This window comes from Notolepis coatsorum, assembly GCF_963971535.1.
Source record: "Notolepis coatsorum genome assembly, chromosome: 17".
Lineage (NCBI taxonomy): Eukaryota > Metazoa > Chordata > Actinopteri > Aulopiformes > Paralepididae > Notolepis > Notolepis coatsorum.
Window position 1 is genome coordinate 71,033,295 of NC_140181.1, and position 21,417 is coordinate 71,054,711.

Consider the following 21,417-nt stretch of genomic DNA (forward strand, 5'->3'; position numbering starts at 1 on the left):
CCACATTTGGGCTGAACCTTTTCTGTTGGACCATGGGGATGCAGAAATTCCACTTTCACATCTTGTTGCTCATTATCCACATCGATGGTCTTGGCTAGCCACCAGTGGTCATCATAATACTACTGCTAACCAGTCTCCATTACTAAGGCTGCTAACAGTCGTTACTGTCACCGTACCCTCAGGACCTTTCAAAGGTTCTTCGTCCAACTCCTCCATTACATCTTCCATCTCCATACCCTATTCCATCTAATTTTTCATCTCCTCCCACAACATGGCCAGAGGTCTCTTCTTCCTTGCCCTCCGTGTATCACTCTGCTGTTCTCCTGGGTTGCCATGGTAATAGGAGGTAGCTGGGCAGAAGCACTGGCAATCCAACATCTCGCTGCAAAAGCAGGATAGTTGTCTGTTGTGGATCCTGTCCTTATGTGCGATGATCTGGTGTATTTGTCTTGTTGAGGGAACCGGTTTGAGAGGATCATGAGAAGTGTGTCGTATCTTTGCATGTCTTCTTCCACAATGTGGTACAGCTGAACACCATTCAGACTGTTTGAGACCTTTTTGAAGAATATGTGTCCATCCGTCACATAATTTCCTCTCAGGACCAGGTTGTCAGCTGTTCTTTTTACTGTTCCGCCAATGCCGTCTGGTGCGCCCTTACCATGAGAAGTGGGGAAGAAGTTCTGCGTTGTCCTTTCAAACCCCAGAAGAAAAAAGTTCTTCTTGTTCTTGTTTGCTTGGAAGTGCACGGTGGTAACCTTGTCTTGATATCTTTTAGGACTGGATCCATTTGTGTCCAGATTGCTGCAGCATCCTGTCTCTTTGACTCTGACAGTGTGCAAAACCCTGCCTTTCCACCCTTAGTGTAATACATTCTGGTATGGAGTGTTATCTGTGGCAGATTTTGTCCGAAATGGCAGGCCTGAACTTCAGCTTTATATTTGAATTTCCAGGATTCTGAAAAGTCAACATGGACGATTGCTGTACATCACAGGACTCAATTGTGTTGCTGTATTCTTTTGACTGGTTTCGCACTGAACACACATGTGTTGTGGTTTCCTTTCTGAGTTTTTGCTCATAGAGTTTGATGAGCTCTGAAAGGCTGCCTCGGTGTTCGACGAGCTTAGTGTTGATGTCGATTCCATTGCGTGTGTCTTCTTGAACTCTCTCCCACTGCCTCCATTGAACATCGATTTTGTCTTGCTCTTGGGTTGTAACTGTACCTTTGTTTAGACATCGTGAGCAGGGGCGAAGAAGGCAGGCCTCACTTGCTGGAGAGCAACAAACTAATTGAAAACTGTCATCCAGTTTGTTTGACTTCACAACACCAGACATTTTAAGGACCTCGAGCATTAAGCATGCATTTTCATGTATTTGACACAGACATGTCTTCCGATCAGATGCTTTTGGTGCTGTGACATAGAAGGGCCTCAGAGCACAGAATGAAGAATAGCTCAGCTTTACAGTGGGGTTCTTAATCTGGAATTCAGTGTGGAGGTTGAGCATGGAGTCTAGCAGGATCATTATCTGCCGCTTGATCTTGTTCCTGGTGATTGTGTCAGTGTTATCCGTCGTCACACGTGCATAGTTCAGGAAGAAATCCTGAACAGTCTGTGTTATACCCTGTATTAATGTTGGCTTTTTCTGAGGCTGCTCCTTTTCTCTCATTAACTTGTAGGTTAACCCAAACTCTTTAATTTGTTGAAGAAGACAATACTTTTTAAGAATCGTGCCTGATGACACACTCAGTGCTGGTTTTTGGCGCCGTGGGCCAGGAGTTTGTTTGTTTGTCTTCAGCCCTCTTCTGGGGATGTTGTGGAATAGAAGGGCCTTTTGGATTTTCGGATTCCTTACTTTGCTTCCTGATAGCATCTTCTTTGTTTCCGTGCCTGGAGAGTCCAGTGGTGATGTATTTGTAGCCTCTTTTCTGCGCATTATTGTTTTTATCAGGTTGTTTCGTTGCTTTGTTACATTTGTAATATTCTCTTTCATAGTTTTTATTTCTCTTGAATGCCTTTTTCGCATTTTACTTCGTTGCTTTTCCTGAGAGACTCCCTGCACTGTCTGGCATTGCTATCTTATCCTGATCTGATTTTTATCTGATCCTGATTTTTCTTGAACTCTACACTTGTGACAACTGATAAGATTGAGACAACTGACTAGCAAAATATTATCCTGTTGATCACTCCATACCATAATGTATTACACTATGGATGGAAAGAGTCAGATAAAGGATGATGTAGCAATCTACAGTAGACACACATGGACCAGTCCCGTTACAAAGGATCAGATTAAACCGAATATATATATTTATTGATTGATATATATTGCATAATATTTGTATATCGTTTGATATCCCTTGTATATTCCTTGTACATATACACGGAATATCCCTTTAGCCTAGTACAGACCATAATATTTCATTCTCCTATTGGACAGCGGTCCACAGGCGCCAAGGCCATGCCTCCAAAGTCAGGTTCAAAGTCACCGCCGGGGACATGCCTGGACAAGAATGGTATTGCCCAAGGATATGAGACAGGAATAAAGCTGGTACTAGTTTATTCATCTAAGCGTATAAATACGGCGCAGGTGAATACAGAAGCACTTAGTCAGAAGTCTTGTTACCCAATAAGTTGGAGCCTCACCCACGATGCTACGTGCGGTGAAGTATGGCCTGTTTGGCCCCAAATAGAGCATTGAGACCGCGTGCGAATTAATAACTGAAGTGTCAGAGTTTGGCGCTATACCGTCGAGTGCGACATATTTCTATTAAGTCAGTAATAGTCTATTTGTGTATAGTGTATCGTGCGGCTAAAGTTCTACAGTGACCAGCATCACCAACGTTTTCCTCGTATCAGCTAGAGTGCTTATCCAGGCTGGGCTGCTTTCATGGCGCTTTCACCCGAGGAGCCCTAGACGAGGACCGTGTGGACATGTACACTGGATTATCTACCCGACGACTGCATAGCCCTTTACGGCTGGATTATATTTGCTTTTGGTCCTGTAATTAATGGAGCGGAGAATCGCCGACGCCCACACGTGTGTGGGATTTACCCTGTGAGGAGCCACGTCGAGTCTGCGCCTCAGAGAGCCTGAGGCAGGCTAGCTTTCTTCCCTGTGGAGCTACAGGCTACGGAGAACAGCTGTATTCGTCTGTGGATCAAGATCTTATTGCACCGTCTCCCGTACTCGGAGTCTCCTTATCATCGTTGACCCAGACTCTATTACCGACAGATCCTCTACCCTTGCTGGCTTACAACCGGGGGGACCCTTCCAGTATCTCCCGCTATATATTACTAGTGTACCATAGATATAATTCCCTAAGATTCAGGTTGTATAATTACCTCCTGCGTAACCAGAGAATGGACATTCATTATTGATTTGCCTACGCACATTCCTTTGCCTTATAAGCGCATTCAAAGTGAAATAGAGAAGTATATTATGTACCTTTTGCTGCAATAAATACTTAATTACAACTTTGTGTGGAACCGATTCATTGTGGGAAGTGTTCATCATTATATATATCATGTACTGTATGGCCAGTAATTAAAGTACATAAGACGGTAGTGGTTTAATGATACCATACTTATCAATACAGTCAGGGAATTGTACCCCTCAGTTACAAGTCCTATATTAAGAATTATTTTAAAGATATTAAGATGAAATATCCACAGTTTACCACCGTTCACCTTTGCTCTGATGATCTAAGTAAACAGTATAAGAACAAGAATAACTGTTTTCTTCTGTCTTGTATCCCTACTGGGTTATGAAATTTTACATCAATCAATCAACCACGTAGACAAGTGATATATTTATATTTATGTATTAACACATGTGCTGGGAAAGTAAGACAATTATTCAAAAAGCAGACCACAGCCTACCCATGCTCTAAAAGCCAGAAGTGTATTGTAATGCATGCTATTATATGCACACTGCTGTGCAGATACAACTCTGAAATAAAATTTAAATCCTTTACCATGTTCAAAAATAGTATAATAGCATATTATGAGGTTATTGATGGATTTGTCAACTCCGTCAGCTTACACGTCAACTTCGTCAGACACAAAATCTGATGGAGTTGACAAAAAGGCAGACATTTTACCTCCAAGCCTGTATTGTGCACTGCAGCTAGCTAGTTTTTTGGCAGTTGCTAGCTGTCTTAATAATCTCACTGAAACACTTGAATTCAATCCACTATTGTTTTTTTAAAGTATAATAACGGAGAGATGGTGTTGACATGTTCCAGCTGTGACCATAGGAATATTGACATTGTTTGTCTAAAATATCAAAAAGTATCAAATTTACCAGACCATGTGTGGTAGTGTTGCATTCATCACAGGCAGGGTAAGGAAAAGGGGTCCTCAGGGATAGAGCTGGCCATGCTATTGCCTGATTTAATTAGGTTTATGAAAAAGTCTGACGGAGTTGACATAAACTGAGGACACAACTTTGATAGGCAGATTTCTATGGAAAGTATTATTTGAGTTTCATGGCATGCATTGTTTTATACATTTATAACCCTTATCCTTGATTTGATATGTATGTTTTCACAAGTGGAGAGGTTTTTCAAGCTTTTTTGGGCTGGTCAATAATGTGACCTTTGCTGAGGACAAGAAAATTAACATGGGAGCTTCTAACCACAGATTATACATTTAAACAAATATCCCCCAAAAAACAAATATATGTGCTAAAACATAACATCAGTTTACACAATACCTTTAGAGTCAATCATTATTAATTTCTTTATTTTTGATATAAATTAGACTTTTATATGTAGGACATGTTTTGTCCCGACTCTCAAGAATCAGTGAAATATGAAAAAAGCAAGTTATTTACAAGAAAATCCTTTTTTAACACTTTGAGAGCCACTCACGGCTAATCTCGTGTTTACGATAGTTACGTTGAAAGCCACTCACGAGATTTCTCTGAATTATTATTATTATTTTTTTTAGCGATCTGAAATCATATTTCATCACGCGAGCCTACCCTAGCCTACCCAAGGGCCGCCGGCGATCAGATGTGAAAAAAGCGCCCCCTATCGTCTCCCAGATGGTAAATCACCCTTTTGGAATGGACTCAATGAAAATGGATGGGGGAAAAAAATATTCCAGTCCACATTTCACTTCTCACCCATGCAGCCGGAGTACCAGAGTTCATTCAGGGGGCTCTGAGCCCCGCGGATCATGAGTTCTACTGTATACACGTTAGATCTATACACTTATCGATTTTTTCGAATGGTGATCAGGAATTGGAATATACCAGTTGGATACCATCTGATGTCAGGTAAGGCATCTATGTTATCAGTGTTAGGATAATCAGACTCGTTTTCATGAAGATATAAGCGTTTCCACTATATGTGCTCCAGCTGTTTCACTGTAAAATCCATGAGGAAATGGAAGCAGCTATTATCAGCGCGCGCCTCGAACGTGCGTGCGTGCACGTATACTATTGATCATCTAGCGTTTATTTGAAAACGATTCATAAATAGGCCGACAAATATCAACGTTCTGGAATATTCCAGTAAAAGGCGATTATCACAGAATGGGTGGCATTCAAGCACTAAGTCGTGCGCCCCCTGGTGGCACTGAAAGTGTTAAAACACCCGACCCATGCACCGACTTTTTGGGTAGCATTTGATATCCGTACTACGGAAGCGTATTGCTGCCACACCAGAAACAGAAAAAAATATATCCGTATCACGTTATAACGTGATAACTTCTTGTTTTAACATAAAACGTTTCACGTTATAACGTGATAACTTCTTGTTTTAACATAAAACGTTTCACGTTATAACGTGATAACTTCTTGTTTTAACATAAAAAGTTTCACGTTATAACGTGAAAATCATGTTTGAATAAGGAAACGATGTACAATTATGCTTAGAGTTTGGAATCAGGACTGGTGGTCCATAAATATGTATTCTAGGAGAATATATATGTAATGTGCGAACAATCTTGTGTGTACAAGGTGGACATTTCTATCCCAGAGCCAGTCTGAGCTAAACCAATCAGAGAGGGTCTTCGCTGTACGCGGGCTAGCCAATCAGAGTCTTCGCAAACTACGGCTACGAAAGAAAATCATGCAGACGGCGCACATCGTTTCCTTATTCAAACATGATTTTCACGTTAACAAGAAGTTATCACGTTATAACGTGAAACGTAAAACAAGAAGTTATCACGTTATAACGTGAAACTTTTATGTTAAAACAAGAAGTTATCACGTTATAGCGTGATACGGATATTTCTTTTCTGTTTCTGGTGTGGCAGCAATACGCTTCCGTAGCATCCTATATTATCCTATTAATATGAATGTCTTCTTTGAAAAGAATAGCCATCGGCCATCCTAGGTTACTTTACTGTTCCCAGTATTGGTCTAATGATGGCTTCTCTCTTGCCATAGGTTTGGGTCTGAAAGAGAAGCCAAGTTCTAAACACATGGTAAGTTTCCCCCACGTTCCTCCTTTTTACCTTTTGTTTTCTTCCTTTGCAGTAGATACGTGTGCATTCCCTCAACATAAATGTCTAAACTTGTCAACAACCGAAAAACTACTGATGTGCCGTAACAGGTGAACCTGACCGCGGCCATGGGGACGTTTGACGTGGCAGCGACTGTGGATGGGGTCACTATCACAGGAGAGGGACAGAAGAGCATCATGCTGTGGAGCCCCGCCCTGTCCAATCTGAACAGGCAGCTGCAGTTCGTCACCTATACAAACACACTGTTTTCTCCCAGGACCGCAGACACAGGTGAGGCTATTAAATGGATATCGGGTGTGGCCTCCTGGCCGGGTGCTCTGCAAGCAAGCAATAAATCCATGTCGCAAAGAATCGTAGTGTCGTACAGAACTTGTAAGTCACTTTGGATAAAAGCGTCCGCTAAATGACTAAATGTAAATGTAAATCCGTGGCTATTGCTTTTGATTAGGCCATGATTCTGTATAAAACCTTTGTCTGACTATAGTTTCACGTTTTGTTTTATTTGTCACATATAAGGTACAGTATAGTGAAATGCTTGGTTCTTTATGACCCTCCTGAAATTGTGCTTCCTACAGTAAAAAGTTAGAGGATAAAGACCAAACACTATACAGAAAATATACAATATACAAAACAAAAAATGTACAAAATGCAAAAACAAAATGCAAAATGGAGTAGAGAGGTAGTGAAAATCCTTGGTACAAGGTTTAGCTATACCTTCTAAAAAAACAGAGCAGACCAAAAAATAAGGGTATCGGAGATAAGGCTGAAACTATGACTCATCTGTACCAGTGTGTACTAGGCAGTTGAACTGTCTAGGAAGCGAGTGTCGAAATAGCCACTCCCAGATTCGGCTCAAACAAGGGACTAATTGTACCCATTCTGCAATCTGTTAAAGTTTGCCTTTCACTTCCTCTTAAAATAGTTGTGTCAGTTCCCAGGGAGACTCCACCTTTAGTCCAAAGTAGAACACTGGAGCACACAGAATAAAGGCAATAAACTATATTTACAATTACCACTTCATCGGAGTCGGGACAGTGTGGGGAGACAATCATTCACTTACAACCTTTGTTACAACCTGGCTCTGGATTGTAAACAGTGGGGGGAGACAACACACCAAAATCATCTATTTAATAATTTATTTAACCCTTTTACTACCACACTACAGATGGTTAACCCTTTCACTACCGCAGTAGTGTGGTAGTGAAATGTTAACTGTCTGTAGTGTGGTAGTTCTGTAGTGTGGTAGTGAAAGGGTTAACCGTCTGTAGTGTGATAGTGAAAGGTTAACTGTCTGTAGTGTGGTAGTTAAAGGGTTAACCATCTGTAGTTTGGTAGTGAAAGGTTAACCTTTTGTAGTGTGGTAGTGAAAGGTTAACCTTCTGTAGTATTTGTATTTATTGGTTTAAAATACAGAGACAGTGCATATTAAGGAACATTTGACTGTAAATATGCCAGTTTAGCCAGGTTGACTAATTTTCAACTGTAGTCTCTGGGGCAGGTGACATGAGCACTACAATAATTAAGAGATAGTACAATAATTAAAACACAGTAGGAATCAGTATAGGTTACAATACACTAAAATACATACAAATAAATACATTAAAATACATTACAATACATCACAACCCCTCAGTTAAAATGGTCACACACTTGACCATCTCTCAACCATGATTTTAAGTTTGTTTAAAATTAAATGTAACTTTGATACTCCCTGAGCCGTATTGGCAGACTGTTCCGGGTGTGGGCTGCGCTCACGGAAAAGGCTGCCTGATTAAAAGCAGACCTCCTGTTTGGGACTACACAGTCCCCTCTGACTACAGACCTGGTATATCTGTCAGCAGATGCTTTCTGTTTTATGAAAGTACAGAGGGGGGAGGAGCCAAGCCATGTAGGATTTTATGGGTAAGGCAGGCAGGCAGTATGGTAGTGAAAGGGTTAACCGTCTGTAGTGTGGTAGTAAAAGGGTTAACCTTCTGTAGTATGATAGTGAAAGGTTAACCATCTGTAGTGTGGTAGTAAAAGGTTAACCTTCTGTAGTATGGTAGTGAAAGGTTAACCTTCTGTAGTGTGGTAGTGAAAAGTTAACCTTCAGTAGTGTATGGTAGTGAAAGGGTTAACCGTCTGTAGTGTGATAGTGAAAGGTTAACCATCTGTAGTGTGGTAGTGAAAGGTTAACCTTCTGTAGTGTGGTAGTGAAAGGTTAACCTTCTGTAGTGTGGTAGTGAAAGGTTAACCATCTGTAGCGTGGTAGTGAAAGGTTAACCTTCTGTAGTGTGGTAGTGAAAGGTTAACCTTTTATAGTGTGGTAGTGAAAGGGTTAACCGTCTGTAGTGTGGTAGTGAAAGGGTTAACCTTCTGTATTATGGTAGTGAAAGGGTTAACCATCTGTAGTGTGGTAGTGAAAGGTTAACCTTCTATAGTGTGGTAGTGAAAGGTTAACTGTCTAGTGCAGCGTTTCCCAAACTTAGGGGCGTGACCCAAAATGGGTCGCGGACCCGTTTTTATTGGGTCGCCAATAAAAATTAAAAAAAATTAAAAAAATAATAAAAAAAATTTATAAAAAAGCTATAGATGCGTTGATTCAGTTTGGCACCACATACCGTACTTTTCGCACTATAAGCCGCACCTGAATATAAGCCGCAGCAGCTAAATTGAATGACGTGTACATATATAAGCCGCACTGGACTATAAGCCGCAGGTGTTTTAATGTTTAATTACCATATGTAATTAGCATTGGGAGGCAATACAGTCGGACAAATAACAAGAATTAACTAATTTACAAGTTGTATTAAGTTTAGCAAATAAGGGAACATATAAATAACATTTCAATGCAGTCAAAAAAGCAATATTTAGATTTTTACATTTTCGGGTTTGGTCACGTCGAGTCACATATAAGCCGCACCGTTATATAAGCCGCAGGGTCGAAAAAATGGGGGGAAAAGCCGCGGCTTATAGTCCGAAAAGTACGGTACTTATGTGAATCTGCTCAATGTTGGGGTTTAAGGTTGAGGGACGGAGGGAGGGGGTAAGAAATGGATAGTTGAAAAAGGGGTGAGAAATAGAAAGGAGAGTAGAACATGTTTGTTCATTTAACACTAGCACAGCCATGTAGAAAATGCCACTGATTCCCGCCAGGAACGGGTCAGATGACCCGACAGCTTATATGAGAAATATGAGGAAGAATAAACAGTGTAAACTATATAATTACCTCTGAATATAAAAATATGAGGTTTACCACAATGAAATGTAGGTTTGAGTGATGTTTATTTTTTGGATGGAAGAGCCACACATTGACAGGCAAAGAGCCACATGCGGCTCGCGAGCCACGGGTTGGCCACCCCTGTGCTGGCTAGACGTTCGCAAAGTGCTGTGACTTTCGTCTGTTCCAACGGCCCATATGTGGAATAACATTCTAATTACATTTTCCTGAAGTCATTTTGAAATTTCAGAAACCGTGCCAGATAAAACGGGTACTTTTAGGAAAAGTCATTGAGTGACAGAGCTGGAGCTCGACAGAGTGACGAGGATACATTTATTGAAAATGCCTAGGGGTCATTTGACCCCTTGTCGGCTGTGCTAGTGTTAAAAGTGTTACAAAATTGTATGTACATATTTTATGAGGTGGTGAGCAACTAAACATTACACTCTGATTATTGCTGTGATGTACTTTTATAATTTAATAAATACATTTCATATACATTTGAAATTCATGGTTTGTTGTGTTCTTTATCAGTAGTTTATAAATGTATGTTATGGCAATTCATGATGTATTTTTGTAAGTTTGGGTCCCGGGGAAATTTCTCTTTTGGGTCTTGAGCTGAAAAAGTTTGGGAACCCCTGGTCTAGTGTGGTAGTGAAAGGTTAACGGTCTGTAGTGTGATAGTGAAAGGTTAACAGTCTAGTGTGGTCGTGAAAGGTTAACTGTCTGTAGTGTGGTAGTGAAAGGTTAACCGCCTGTAGTGTGGTAGTGAAAGGTTAATTGTCTGTAGTGTGGTAGTGAAAGTGTTAACCTTCTCTAGTGTGGTAGTGAAAGGGTTAACCTTCTGTAGTATGATAGTAAAAGGTTAACATGCTGTAGTGTGGTAGTGAAAGGTTAACCTTCTGTAGTGTGGTAGTGAAAGGTGAACCTTCTGTAGTGTGGTAGTGAAAGGGTTAACCATCTGTAGTGTGGTAGTGAAAGGTTAACCTTCTGTAGTGTGGTAGTGAAAGGTTAACCTTCTGTAGTGTGGTAGTGAAAGGTTAACCTTGAATGAATGAATGGAAACTTTATTTAACAGATTGCAGAAAGGGTACAATACAGTACGGCTTAATACACACAATTGTTAAGGGGATGCACACCAGAGAAAGACATTTGTCGTGTTTACATCAGGGTGCCCCATTTTCAATTCATAGTGACATTTATGACATACACACAACATACATGACATCATGACATTTATGACATAGGGACATACATGACATACAGGTATATAGTACTGTTACATTTGTGACATATACGATATGCAAATATACAGTACTGTTACCCAGAGATCCTAACAGAAAATATATACATATGATGGGGAGGAGACTGTACATTAGGAGGGGGTGGGTGGGTGGGAGAGAAATATACATATGATGGGGAGGAGACTGTACATTAGGAGGGGGTGGGCGGGTGGGAGAAAATATATACATATGGTGGGGAGGTTTATCCTCAGCAGCCGCCATCACCCCAGTCATCACACACATAATAAACCTCTTCATAAAACAGGGACACGTCCCCAAGGATTAAAAAATTGTGAGAGTGACCCCCCTGCACAAAAAGGGCAGCAAATTAGACCCAGGCAACTACCGCCCTGTTTCTATTCTTACCTCCATCTCGAAAGTCATGGAGAAAATAGTCTACGAACAGGTCGAAAAGTACCTCGCGGGAAAAAATCTAATCTACGAATTCCAATCTGGCTTCAGAACATCCCACTCCACTGACGCATGCCTTCTCTATTTGAACGACCACATCAAACAAGAGGTGGACGCAGGCAAATACTGCGGCATGGTCATGTTGGACCTACAAAAGGCCTTCGACACTGTCAATCACTCCATTCTGATTGACAAGCTAAAAGCAATTGGTTTTGATAGTCTATCAGTGAGCTGGATGCAATCCTACCTGGAGGGGAGAGAACAGATGGTGGAGGTAAACTGTACTCTATCCCCCCCCCCCCCTCCCAGTGAGCTGTGGTGTTCCACAAGGAAGCATACTAGGACCGTTACTGTTCCTAATTTATGCAAATGACATGTCGTCAGCTTGTGACTGCAACTTGTTCCTGTTCGCGAACGACTCAGCCCTGCTGGTCTCTTGACAAGAACAAGTTACAGGTTGAAAAAACCCTCAGCTCAGAAATCTGCACCTGGCTCGCTGATAACAAACTATCATTACACCTGGGTAAAACAGAGTCCATTCTCTTCGGTTCAAAAAACAAACTCAGCAAGACCGACGGCTTCTCAGTTACAGTGGGTGACTGACAATATTGTCACAAGGAAAGATGAAATCACATACCTAGGTTCCATACTAGAGGCAAATCTTTCCTGTGACAAAATGGCATCCAATGTAATAAAAAAAGTCAACCAACGAACTAGATTTTTGTACCAGATCTCCTCTCTGGTAAACAAGAATACCCTGAAGACTCTGCAGGAGCACTCATTCAAGGGTACTACAACTATGCTTGCACCTCATGGTACCAAAGCACCTCAAAGGCGCTAAAAACAAGATTACAAACAGGGATGCAGTCGTAATATCTGAAGTGCCTGTACTCTGTTTAAATGACGCCACGTGCATGCGCATACATGTTCCCTCGCATGCGCACAGAACAGATGATTATTATGCATAAATAGTATGAAACATGTTTGTATAGGAAATTACTAGTTTTAGTTTAGTTTTTGTAAATATTGCCTTGAAATAGAGAAGCTGAAAAAGGTAGCAGGATGTAGCCTTCAATATATAAAGACATTTTAATGTCAACAGATATGGTTGAAAAACAAACAATGTTTTAAATGTAATTGTAGATACAATATTGTAGTTACAATTTCTTTCATTGAATTAACTTAAACTAGAAAAGTAAATACAAACTAAATTAACAATGTAACTTACAGTTTATAGAAGGACAGTTTCCTTCGGAAGCACAACTTAATGCCTCATCCTTCCAGTCGGGACCATTTGTCACATAGTGAGAGCTCCACAGTTCAGTTCAGTTCAGAGTTTTTATTTGCCACATGGAATCATACAATCAGAGTTTCTTCACTACACAATCATAAATATCATTCCATGGACAAAAGGAGCAGGAAGAAGAATAAATCCTATAGTTACCTGCCCCTTATTCCTAAACTAAACAAGTATTTACTTAACACTTTAATCGCCAAGGACGCCTAAACTCGTCATTCCCCGCCATGCTAATTCTGCCAATGACGCCGTAACACGTCATTGAGATCAATATTTCAAAAATCTGTGATCGCAATCATATTTCTCCCCCGGAGACTTGAGATCTACTGTTGATCCCCTCTCAACTCTCCAACGGTTCAAGAGCGCCATCTGGTGGCCGATCGGGGGATCGCCCAAACCGGAAACGGAAACTGGTGCTCATCCAAATTCGGTCCGATCACTCGCTATAGGTGCCGGGACTCGAGCGCGACACAATGGATAGTGATCCGTTACCAATAACTCGATAAACAACATGATTTGGACGTATATACTATTATACAACCTGGAGATGGATCGCATATTTCAACATCCCATAATAGGAATATTTTTGCTCCACGCTCATCGCCCAATGCTACGAGGAAGCTGCGGTGAGTTTCAGCGTTTTTTTTTACCGTGTTCGATACAAACTGCTCTAATGATCATATCACCCACACTAGATGAATCATCTAACGTTGGCCACGGAATTATAAACAACCCCCCCCCCCCCCCCCCATCCGGTCAACATCAGATGATAAGTAGTAACTTCTAGAAGCACGTCCATTTGAATTTTTTTTTCTCACGCAGATCGCTATCAAACTGTATTTGATCATCAATATAATGCATTTAGGGCTATAAATCACGTTCTGGAGAATGCTGCAGAAAACGATAAAAACATATTTATACTTTAGACCGTATTTTAGTATGAATATGTGAATGAAAAAGTATAACGTTCCTACGTCCTGAACGATAGATAATTGACGTTGAATGGGCCATAGTAATGTCAATTTAGCAATATAATTTAAAAAGTTATAGCCCTGCAAAGAAGGGGAACTTCTCCATGTTAAATAGGGCTGGTGAGGGATGGTAAATTATGAATTTAACCCGGGCGATCAAAGTGTTAAGCACCTTTTACCTATAATATTATTATTTTGGTTTAATTCATGTGGTAGTTTTCAAGCATGAGGTATGTTTTTCATATGTTTTTCCTATGATTCTCAATAGAGAATAAATAAGTAAAGGGGCTCAATTAGCCCTAGAAACTACGGGCATGTTACATATCAAGTTTCTGGTAATGTAATGTATTTTTGCTTTTGTTTATATATGTATAATTTGTGTATTTACGAATAGACTCTATTTTGATAATTCTTTCCTTTGGTCATTGTGGACCAATAGACTCAGGCACACCTGCGCCGTGATGCCATTTCCTGCCAAGTCATTAACCACCAGGTGTATATAACCACCATCTTGACTGTAATTTCATTGCTAGCCATAACACTGACGAAGGAACAAGAGTTCCGAAACATGTTTGTTTCCACTTCAGGCTGCTATTAACAACACTTTCAGTGCCACTCATGAGATATCTCGGGTTTATTAATAGGTGGTTGAAAGCCACTCACGAGATTTCCCGGATTTTTTATTTTATTTTTTTTAGCGATCTGAAATCATAATCACCCGAGCCTACCCGAGTATTACAGAGCGGCGCCGGCGATCATATGTGGAAAAAAGCGCCCCGTGTCGTCTCCCAGATGACATAAGGGATTTTGGAATGGACTCAATGAAAATGGATGGGGAAAGAAATCCGGTACTCCACATTTTCCAGTCCACTGATGCAGCCGGAGTCCCAGCGTTCATTCAGGGGGCTCTGAGCACCGCGGATTCATGTACTGCACTGTACACACGTTGGATCAATACACTTATCGATTTTTTCGAATGGTGATCAGGAATTGGAATATACCAGTTGGATACCATCTGATGTCAGGTAAGGAATCTATGTTATCAGTGTTAGGATAATCAGACTAATTTTGATGAAGATATAGGCTGTTTTGTGAAATGGGCTCTTTCGGTTTCAATGTAAAAGTCGAAGAGGAAATGAAAACGGCGATTATCCGTGCGCGGCCCGAATGTGCTTGCGTGCACGTATAATATTGATCATCTAGCGTTTATTTGAAAACTATTCATAAATAGGCAGACAAATAACAACGTTATGGAATATTACAGTAAAAGACGATTTTCACAGAATGGTCCAGAATGAACTGTTTTTTATCTCAAAACGAGTGCTTTTCTAAATGCTCTGAAACGGAAATGGAGTGATAAAAAACCAATCTGCCTCGACAGCACTGACTGGAAAATGAGTCTTTGATAAGCGACGGGCAGATTAGACACATAGCAATAATTTAAAACATAGATTAGGCGATATTAACGTTAACATTGGAGCGGACCGTGGCATTCAGGGGGTAAAAAGGAAAACCCGGAGTGGCACTCAAAGTGTTAAATACTTGAACCTGAGAGTGCTGGTCCAGCTTCCCTGCTTCTTTTTATTTTCATACTGACTACATTTCTTTTTTGAAATTGTTTTTTTTTTAATTGATAAACACTATTACATCCCTTAAGCTCGCTATGGAGAGAATTCCACAACTTTACACCAATAACTGAAGGACACATCTGTTTAAGTGTGGTACGTGCAAACTGATGTTTAAAATAGTATTTTCTCCTACTAAACTCACTTTCTAAATGAAAAAGATTTTGTAGTTTTTCTGGCAGTGTATTATTTCTTGCCTTAAACATAATTAACGGGTCACGCAAACCCCCACCAATTGGTACAGGGCTTGTATTTTGGTTTTGCACTTCTCGTTCTTTGTTATGCTATTGGTATCCTATTGTTATGCAAAGACTAGGTGATGGATAAGTTGCCGGTACTTGGCGCACGGCGCGACGAGTCGAGTGAAAGTTGTGAACCCATTTTTGTGTGCGCGCGCGTGCACATCCGTGCGCGTACTTCTGCTCAGAAAAGTGCTGGGACAGCGTGGTACCGCGTGGGACCACCACTGCACCACTGATTACAAACATCACGAAACAAACTGGTCAGACTACTACTTGACCTAGAACACACCTCACCCCTGCCCACTTTGACTACCTAGGATGGCTTAGAGTAGACGACAGAGTACAGCAACTTGCAATGGGCCTGGTCTACAAGATACATTACACCACGAAGGTACCCATGTACATGTCAAAATACTTCCCAAAGGTCAGTGAATACCACAACACCAGAGGGAGCTCCACAAATCATGTTCAACCCAGATTCAGCTCAAACAAGGGACTAAACACATTTAGCAATTATGCCACAACAATGTGGAACGCCCTACCCACAGCTGTAAAGGAATGTGAATCACTACCCACCTTCAAAACCTCTTTAAAAGAGCACCTACGGGAGACTGCAATTCGGAACTGGCCCCTGTAAATGTCTGTTGACTTGTGTGGGTTCTGCGTTGTGTTTATTTCTTTGACGTCTTCTCATACTGGCTGTACAATCTTTGTCATTACCCTTTAATGCAAACCGTAAACCTAAGAATTCGACACTGGACAGCGTAGTACCTTTCTTGGAATCGTTGTTTATTACATAAACAAAAGCCTCAGATGTTACCCATTTCGTATTGTCCTTGAAAAGTCTTTGATGGAACACTAAATTCATTAAATTCATTATTCTATCGTCTCTTCTGCTGTTTAGTCCAATAGTGGCTGAGGTGTCGTCGTTAGCCAAAACCCTTCTCCCGTTAGCTGAAGCTAATGATGATGTGTCATCTCCCCTCCCCCACCGGCGAGGGTGAGAGAGGGATGAAAGTCTCTGATCCACGTCCGCTCGCGTCAGCTTTCGTGTCTAGATCTAACTTACACCCGGAAGGAAACTCACATTTATAATATTAATCATCATCATTATCATCTCGGCATAGCAATGACAGGCCCCACCCCTCTTCTTGTTGCCATGTGACGCGCTGTCATGGCAACTGCTGTTCACCCTTCACACACATTAAACGTCTGTTTCTAGTGGTGTCAAACTCTCTCTCTCTCTGACCATTCTGCTATTTTGACCCAGATCACTATAGCAACGGCAATGTTGATAGTAACTTACCCCAAACAAACGCTGTAGCTATCAGCTGGTGATGAGAACAGCACAGCCTCATCTGCATGGCGTTAATCAGCTCCTACAACACACTAAACGTCCAAAGCCTGTCTGCACTTTCAATCCTTATCTAATACACTCTCTCTCTGCCTGTCTCCACCACCACATCTACCTCTCTGACCTGGCACCTTTAGATGCTGTCATCTCCCCCAATATATACATTATATACATTGAAAAAACCTCGACATCCTTCAGTGGGTACAATTAAATTATATCAATTGAAAAGTAAATTATTTCTTAGTGAATTTGAGTCGGTAGATCTAGCCTTTCTCTGTTGACATCATAGGTGATCTTGAGTTGGAAAAGGTTGGTGACCACTGCTCTAGTATAATACACTCTTATACTAAACATGTAAAGGTACTGACATTTTATCGAACTAATGTGAATCGGTACTCTGTAGTAACGATGTAATTCTAGAGTAGGGGTTCTCAAACTTTTTTATACCACAACCCCATTTTATTTAGGATTTCTTTTGGCAACCCCACACTTAATGTATCTCCTAATTTCAATGTGGAAATAAGGAATATAAAAATAAAAGCACACATTGTTGAACTTGATCATGCATATTTATTAGAACATTTCAAGTTTCAAGTTTCAAGTTTCTTTAATAGTTGTCATACAGAAGTACAGAATACTTTCATACAAAATGTTTCTTACTGTTACGCTCCAGAGACTGTGCTAGACAAGATAGTATCAAATAACATAGTATAGCATGTAAATTAGAAGTAGAAAATGAGGTCACAGTGTTCAGTATAGACATATGTACAATGTTTGATGCAGAATAGACGTAACTGAGTTACCATATAATATACAATACTATGCAGTGTACTAATGTACAATACTATATAGTGCAAAGCAGAAATGGGATGAGGTACAATTTAGGTACAATTTACAGTAAGGTGTACGAGTTGTAGTGCAATCCTTCATCAATAAATATAAAGTGTGGGGAGTGGGTGCTACAGTGTGTTTGTTTAAAGTGAGTGTGTGCTATAAAGTGTGTGGAGTGGGTGCTACAGTGTGGTTTGTTTAAAGTGAGTGTGTGCGTGTGGATGTGTGTGCTATGTGCGTTTGATGGTTGTTGTTGTGTAGTGTTCATTGTTCGTTGAGCAGCCTGATGGCCTGGGGATAGAAGCTTCTTCTGAGTCTTTCTGTGCTCGCCTTGAGACTCCGGTATCGCTTGCCTGACCGCAGCAGTTCAAAGAGGCAGTTGTTCGGGTGACTGGAGTCTTTAATGATTCTCTTAGCCTTGCCCCTGCACCGCTTGTTGTAAATGTTCTGGGAGGGTGGGGAGCCCCCCTCCAATTGTGCGTTCGGCTGAACGTGTCACTCTTTGTAAGTCTGCTTCGGTCTTGTGCAGTGCTATTCCCAAACCAGGAGGTGATGTTGCCAGTCAGGATGCTCTCTATTGTACATGAGTAGAAGTTCTTAAGGATCTTCTGACTGACTTGGAACTTCCTTAGGCGCCTGAGGAAGTAGAGGCGTTGTCGTGCCTTCTTCACAACACTGTCAATGTGTGTGGTCCATGTCAAGTCCTCGGATATGTAGGCTCCGAGGTACTTAAAGCTGTTGACTCTCTCAACCGGTGCCCCGTCGATGCTGAGGGGGCTGTAGTCCTTGACCCCCGACCTCCTGAAGTCCACAATCATCTCCTTTGTTTTGCTGACGTTCAGGGAGAGGCTGTTTTCCTGGCACCATCCCGCCAGGACCTTGACCTCTTCCAGGTAGGCCCTCTCGTCGTTGGCAGAGATCAGGCCCACCACCACTGTGTCGTCAGCAAATTTGATGATTGTGTTGCTACTCCGCTGAGCCACACAGTCGTGTGTGTACAGGGAGTAGAGGAGGGGACTCGGAACACAGCCCTGGGGGGCCCCTATGTTGAGGGTGATGGATGAGGAGGTGCAGTTGCCTGCTCTCACCACCTGGGGTCTGCCCGTCAGGAAGTCCAAGACCCACTGGCAGAGGTCATAGTTCAAGCCCAGGTCCCTGAGCTTGGCTATGAGTATGGAGGGGACTATGGTATTGAATGCCGAGCTTGTAGTCGATGAATAGCATTCTCACATAGTTCCCCTTCCTCTTGTCCAGGTGTGATGCTGCTGTGTGGCAGCACATGGGCTATGGCGTCCTCCGTGGACCTGTTGGGGCAGAATGCAAATTGCAGGGGGTCCATGTTGATGGGGAGGAGGAGCAGATGTAGCCCTTTACTAGCTTCTCAAAGCACTTCATGGCTATGAAGGTGAGAGCTACAGGGCGGTAGTCGTTGAGGCAAGCAGGCTTGGATTTTTTGGGTACAGGGATAATAGTGGACTTCTTCAGGCAGGTGGGGATGACAGCCTGTTCTAAGGACAGGTTAAATATGTCAGTGAATACCGGGGCCAGTTGGTCGGCACAGACTTTTAGGACGCGGCCGGGGATGCCGTCCGGTCCTGCTGCCTTCCTGATATTCACTTTTTTAAAGGTCCGCCTCACCTCATGCTCTGTTACCCTGAACACTGAGTCTCCATCAGCAGCAGACCCCCCCCCCCCCCCCCCCATTGCCGTGGCTTGTGGGCTGGTGTTGTTATTACCAGCATCAAACCTCGCATAGAAGGTATTGAGGTCATTTGCTAAGGAGATGTCACTGTTCAGTTTGAGGGGAGGTGCCTTTGTAGTCTGTCATCGTTTTGAGCCCCTGCCACATAGCTCTGGAGTAAAGCCTGTTCAAACTGGAGTTCAATTTTATCCCTGTAGCGCCGTTTGGCCTCTGTCACTGTCCTCCTTACGTTGTATCGCGCCACCTTGTGGTCATTCATGTTGCCTGCCACCAGGCCGCCATTGTATGCTTTGGTGCGCGCTTTCAGAGCTTCACGGACGAATTTGTCTACCAGGGGTTTTTGATTTGGGTAAACTCTAATTGTGGTAGTGGGGATTGTTTCTTCCACCAAAGCACGAACATAGTCCAGCACTGTCTCCGTGTAGACATTAATGTTATCTGTGTCGCGGAACACGCTCCAGTCTGTGCACTCAACGCAGCCTGGAGCGTCTCCTCTGACGTCACATCCCATTTCTGCACCTCTTGCGAGACTACAGGAGTGCTCTTGATTCTTTGTTTGTACTTTGGTGAAAGGAAAATGGCCGCGTGATCAGACTTACCAAAGCCACTAGCAGAATGAGCCTTGCCATTTTATTACAGCACTATGTTATCAATGAAATTAATGAATAATCAACAAGAGCAACGGAATTGTTTCTGTATACACATTTATAAAACGAGGCATACATGTAGTATTTAGCCCAAATATGTTGCCAGAACATAAAAAAATCTAAGAAAAATGTGTTCGCGTGCGCTTTTCAAAATAAAAATAAACGAGACTTAATGGGAAGGGTGTGCTTGTACATTTGGAACAGTTCCATGATACATGGCTGCGTTGTGCTGAGAAAGAGGCGGAGATCCGCTTCTACTCTGAGGCGGGATCTGTATTATTTTTTTATTAATGTCAGTGCCGAAAATCCGGCTTCACAGAGGTATGTTGATGCGAAGGGGACAAGCTTTCTCCGCGCAGCATTACACAACACTGGGTACTCGTTCCGGACTGATATCCAGAACTTTGCGAGGGCCTGTCCAGTGAACTTGACTTTCTCATCACACGAAAGATCAATTTGCGCCAATTTGTGGGAGGCCTGTTGCGTCATGCGTGATGAACAGATCTAGAATCTAGTTGTCCAATTTGGCTCATTTGGCAAAATAGTTCCGAAATTGTTCAATGAGCCCTTCTATGTGGCTACTAGGGCTGACCCCTATTAATCGATTAGTCGACTAATCGGTCGAAAGGAGCCGTAGTCGACTGGCCAACCTCTTAGTCGAATATAATAAAAAATATATTTTTTTTTTTATTTAAAATTTTTTTATCATTCTTTCCAAAAGAAAAGAGGCCTAGAAGCGTGGCTAACGCTAATGGCACGCATACCAGAGGCTAACTGCTTACGAAAACAGGCACAGAGGCACTGAAAGAGGATTTCACCCATCGAATGAACACACTAGACTAGGGATGTGCATCTCCATCACGAGGCCGATGCGATGCGCATCTCGATACGGTGCCAACGATACGATACATTAACGATACATTTGAAGCACCGGGCGATGCAATGCGATACGATTCACCCCCTGTTGAGATACGATACGATTCGATACGATTTGATTCAACATAATGCGATTCGGGGCGATACGATGCGATTCAACACGATGCAAAATAATGATACAATTTTATGGTATGACAGAGGATTTGGTTGTATTCCTTATATGCAGCTTATATTATTATTAAAAATAAAATAATCTACTGTAAGACAATTTATATAAAAACTCTTGGGTGCCTAAGAAGACTTTTGCATAAACTGTCTTTTCTATCCACTTTAGCTAAAAACACACACACAATGTACTACTGTGAGACAATAATAATCATACACAAAGGGATAATGGCTTATAGCAGACTTAAATGATTTTATAATATTTCAGATAATGAAATTAATGTTTATCATCAACTATCCAATTAGTATTTATATTGTAACGTTTGGCCACGTTAAATCAT

At 41.7% G+C, this 21,417-nt stretch overlaps 1 protein-coding gene across 2 annotated transcripts in view; it reads left to right on the forward strand.

Annotated features, from left to right (window-relative positions):
- b4galnt1a (beta-1,4-N-acetyl-galactosaminyl transferase 1a) overlaps positions 1 to 21,417 on the forward strand; it is a 96,009-nt gene that overhangs the window by 40,847 nt on the left and 33,745 nt on the right. For both annotated transcript variants that reach the window (XM_084333750.1, XM_084333749.1), the window contains exons 5-6: positions 6,397 to 6,434; positions 6,563 to 6,743. In XM_084333750.1, the coding sequence (XP_084189876.1) occupies positions 6,397 to 6,434; positions 6,563 to 6,743 (219 nt within the window). The remainder of the gene's footprint in view (positions 1 to 6,396; positions 6,435 to 6,562; positions 6,744 to 21,417) is intronic.